A 3,957-nucleotide genomic window follows, 5' to 3' on the forward strand; every position below is an offset into this window, starting at 1 on the left:
AAAATGTAGGTACAAGAGATGAACAACCTGTGACATGTGACTTTCAACAAAGTATGTGATAACTATTAAACTATTTTATTAGGCTTGCACAAAGACTCTCAATTGCGTAGGAAATATGCATGATAATCTTTAATGGAGCAAAGAAAATTACGATATATAATATGATGGCTCCTCTCAATAAAATGCATGTGATAGCACCATTCTGGGTTGGACATAGTATTGAAAGATAATAGATCAAAAGGCACATCTGTGGTTCATGGTGAACTATTCAAGATCTTAATGGATGGCAAATTATGAAATAAAGCCCGATGAATGTTTCACACGTAGGAAAGAATTGTTAAAACATGCATGAAAGTAGAGTCCTATAATGTAAGTCAACTCCAATTATACATTTAATAAACTCATCACTTACAAGACTTCTTAATATAATTCGACAATGCTACGTAGCTCAAATTTTGTGGCTCAAAAGTGGCTCAAATGGCCAAAACGACGTCGTTTTGAGTACAGAACAACATAAAAATGGCCAAAACGACGTCGTTTTGGCCATTTGAGCCACTTTTGAGCCACAAAATTTGAGCTACGAGACATTTTCCAATATAATTAGGTTCCAAATAATTTGAATTGAGCCATGATACTGTGCATGAGAACTCCTTTGTTACACCTTAATTGATTAAGTCGCACTATTATTGTTGCGCATTCGTAGGTTCTCCAAATTTGTTTTTGGAGAACATAAGGTGTAAGTGATTATTGCTGATAATTTTCTAATTTAAAAAAATTTCAAGCTTGATGTAAATCTAAAATATATATATATATATATATATATATTAAAATTATTTTAAAAATTTTATAAATAGACAAGTCCGATCAGGCCATGCCAAGTTAAAATTTAATTCTAGGCCCAACTCAAAAAATAAATAAATAAATAAATCAAAACCTTAGCCTAATTCAATCTTGTGGGTCGAAATGCAGACCCAGCACCGAGCTTATGTCAACTTTTATTTGTCACTACTGAAGCATCTATTTCGTTGACATTTCAATCTCTTTTGAAAAATATTCAAAAACTATTTAGGTAAAAAAATAATATGTATTATTTTCATATGATTTTTTTTGGACTGAATTCTTTTTTAAAAAAATGAAAAATATATTTTGTGTTTATTTTGTCAAATCAGTTTTTAATTTTTGTGAAAAAAATCAAAAATAAGTTTTGAAAACTTAACAAAACTCCAAAAAATTACATTAAGGGTAACTTTATTTGCCCATCATACAAACTCTTAGTGTACACTATAAATGGTGTTTGGATATAAATTTTCGGACAAATTACAAACACTCTCCTCGAAATTTGATAAAAATACAGATTCCCCCTGAAGTTTGAGAAATTACAAATTGCCCCATGAGGGTTAAATTTTCATAACAAATTAGAAAAAATTAGGGAAGAATCTGTATGAAAATAAAAACTTCAAGGGGACAATTTGTTATGAAAATATAAACCTCAAGGGGCGGGATGTAATTTCTCAAACCTCAGGGGAGAATCTGTATTTTCACCAAATCTAGAGGAAGTGTTTGTAATTTGTCCTAAATTTTCAAATAAAAGTTAAATGTTCGAATATAAATGTATAAATATAAACTACAAATAACTGAACGGAATGTGTATTTAAATAATTTATTTTTGTTCAAAACTTTAAATCCGAACATTCAATATTTATTCGTAAATTTATATCCAAATATGACTTGTAATATGTACTGAGAAAATGTATAATGTGTAAATAAAATTTTCCTTCCATAATTGGAGGTTGCAATTTTTTATTTGTGACATTATCGTCTCGAATAATGTTATATGTACCAATTAGTGTACCAATTAGTGTACCAATTGATCATGTAACACAATTTTAAAAAAAAAATTAATATTTATAATATAATTAATAAATAAAATTAATAATAATATTATAACTAATATTAATACACTAAATAACATACATGAGACCACCGCTATTGTCCCTCCAAAAGAGTCTGCAATTTTTCAATTGTCACATTATTGGCCTTCCTTAGGACATGGTCAACTTTCATTCATTCATATTTTGATTAATTCATTCATATCTTCCAAAAATAAATTTTAGCAATGTGTATTTATGTAATTGGAGTGTCCAAGTTGGTTGAACAAATCTACCATTTTTATTTATATCTTTAATTCAAAATTTTCAAATCTAAATTTTTTTTTTTCATAAATTTCATTATATATTTTCATTTATATAAATTTCATTGTCATTCATTTGGCCTTTTCTCCGAAGTCAAAAGTGGCCTTGCCCATTCTCCAAAATCAGATTTGAACAATTTTTGGGATCCAAATTCCGACTCCATCCGAAAATAATACCTGCACAAAACCAACCAAAAAAAAAAAAACAAATATTAAATAAAATAATAATAATAAATATCAAAACAACAAAATCAAACAATAATAAATAAATAAAATACTTCACCTCAAATAAACAAGCATACGTATGTACACAACACATACGTATATACGGATCGAAAAGACGAACGAACGATGCAAGTCCCTACAAACGGAGGTAACGAAAACGTCGAATCACACGTCAAACGTAACGGAGAGAGGACACAAACGAATGACTGAATCATAATTAGATGGATCTGTGAATGAAGCAATCTTACCAACATTTTAAGCTCCGATTAATCAATTCAATTCAATTTAATTTAATTTCAAATTTGATGATTTAAAGGCTAATTGAATGGTTAATTAGAAATCCAGTTGGTCCTTGAATTGCCTTTAATGGCTGCGATTGATATATGTATATATATATATATATGAACACACACAAAAAGTATCATAATCGGATTTTCTAGGGTTTCGGTCACCGGAGTACACACAAAAAAGGAGTCCGTTCCGACCTATTCGCCGGATCTGCCACCTCCGTCGACAGAAAAATTGGAGAATTGTGCAAACTGAGAGATTATTGATCAACATACTCTCTCGATCTCATCACAATTCCTCTGATTTCGACATGATCGAGAGCCGGCTCGGCCTCGGCTGGAACGCGGCGCGCCGTCGTTGCTGGTGAGACGAAGGTCGAATCAGAGCCGACAAAGCTCTCTTCACTAGATCGCCTTCAACGGTTCCAATTCGAACGAGCGAATTCGTCATCGCAGACCTCCGAGCATTCAATCGGCTCGAAGGAAACGAAACCGACTGGTTATTGAAATTCTTGTGTAAACTGCAACGAAATGAACCTGGATGCGATGTCGGCGAACACATACACGTCCGTTTCTGAGTTCCAATCTTCTTCACCACCTGGTTCCGAGACGATACGGAGATCGATCGGCTCGGAGAAATCTGACGGTCGAGAGAGAACCGCAAGGACGGAGACGAAGGAGATGAGCTGTAGAGATTGACACGAGTAGGAGAGGATGATCTTTGGAAGAACGAGCCTGATCGAGACGAAAAGCTCGAGGTCGAAGAAGCAAAATCGGAAGAAGAATACGACGATGGAGTCGGTGAGTAGAACCTTCCAGATGGAGAGAGTGAGCGTAGGACTGGTCCGCTTGATCTTCGTGACGAAGACGAAGCCGCCATTTTTGTTTCAGTAGAGAGAGAAAAGTGTAGAGAGAGGGAGAGAGTTTCTTTAAAGCCCCGTTTGGCTCTCTAATTTGGCAAACCTAGCTTTACTCAAGCCCTATATTTATAGGATCGACTGAGGCGATTTTCGACTTTTTCTCAAAATATTTCGCTTTTCTGGAACTTGGAAAGCTTTAAATTATCTAACCTAACCGGACTTGGGTTGGGTTAGAGGGTTGGGTCCAATGTCGCGTAAATTTTTTACTCATGGATATTTTATTTTAGGGGAAAAAAAACCAAAAATTAAATTTTAAGACCCAAAAAAAAAAAAAAATACTGATTTATTGGTATCTCAACCTAATAGATATACTATAGTATTTTGTAATCACAAT

General features: G+C 33.2%; 1 protein-coding gene across 1 annotated transcript; it reads right to left on the bottom strand.

The window, feature by feature from the left end:
- Positions 1-2,146: 2,146 nt before the first annotated feature.
- LOC114305958 (uncharacterized) lies at positions 2,147-3,671 on the bottom strand. The gene is made up of 3 exons (XM_082924238.1): positions 2,902-3,671; positions 2,475-2,552; positions 2,147-2,368 (listed from the first exon to the last, which is right to left on the bottom strand). Exon 1 carries the CDS (start codon positions 3,581-3,583, stop codon positions 2,993-2,995), a length of 591 nt encoding a protein of 196 aa, XP_082780364.1. The 5' UTR covers positions 3,584-3,671; the 3' UTR covers positions 2,147-2,368; positions 2,475-2,552; positions 2,902-2,992.
- Positions 3,672-3,957: the final 286 nt, after the last annotated feature.

Source organism: Camellia sinensis, chromosome 4, assembly GCF_055761805.1.
Source record: "Camellia sinensis isolate YWXY chromosome 4, ASM5576180v1, whole genome shotgun sequence".
Lineage (NCBI taxonomy): Eukaryota > Viridiplantae > Streptophyta > Magnoliopsida > Ericales > Theaceae > Camellia > Camellia sinensis.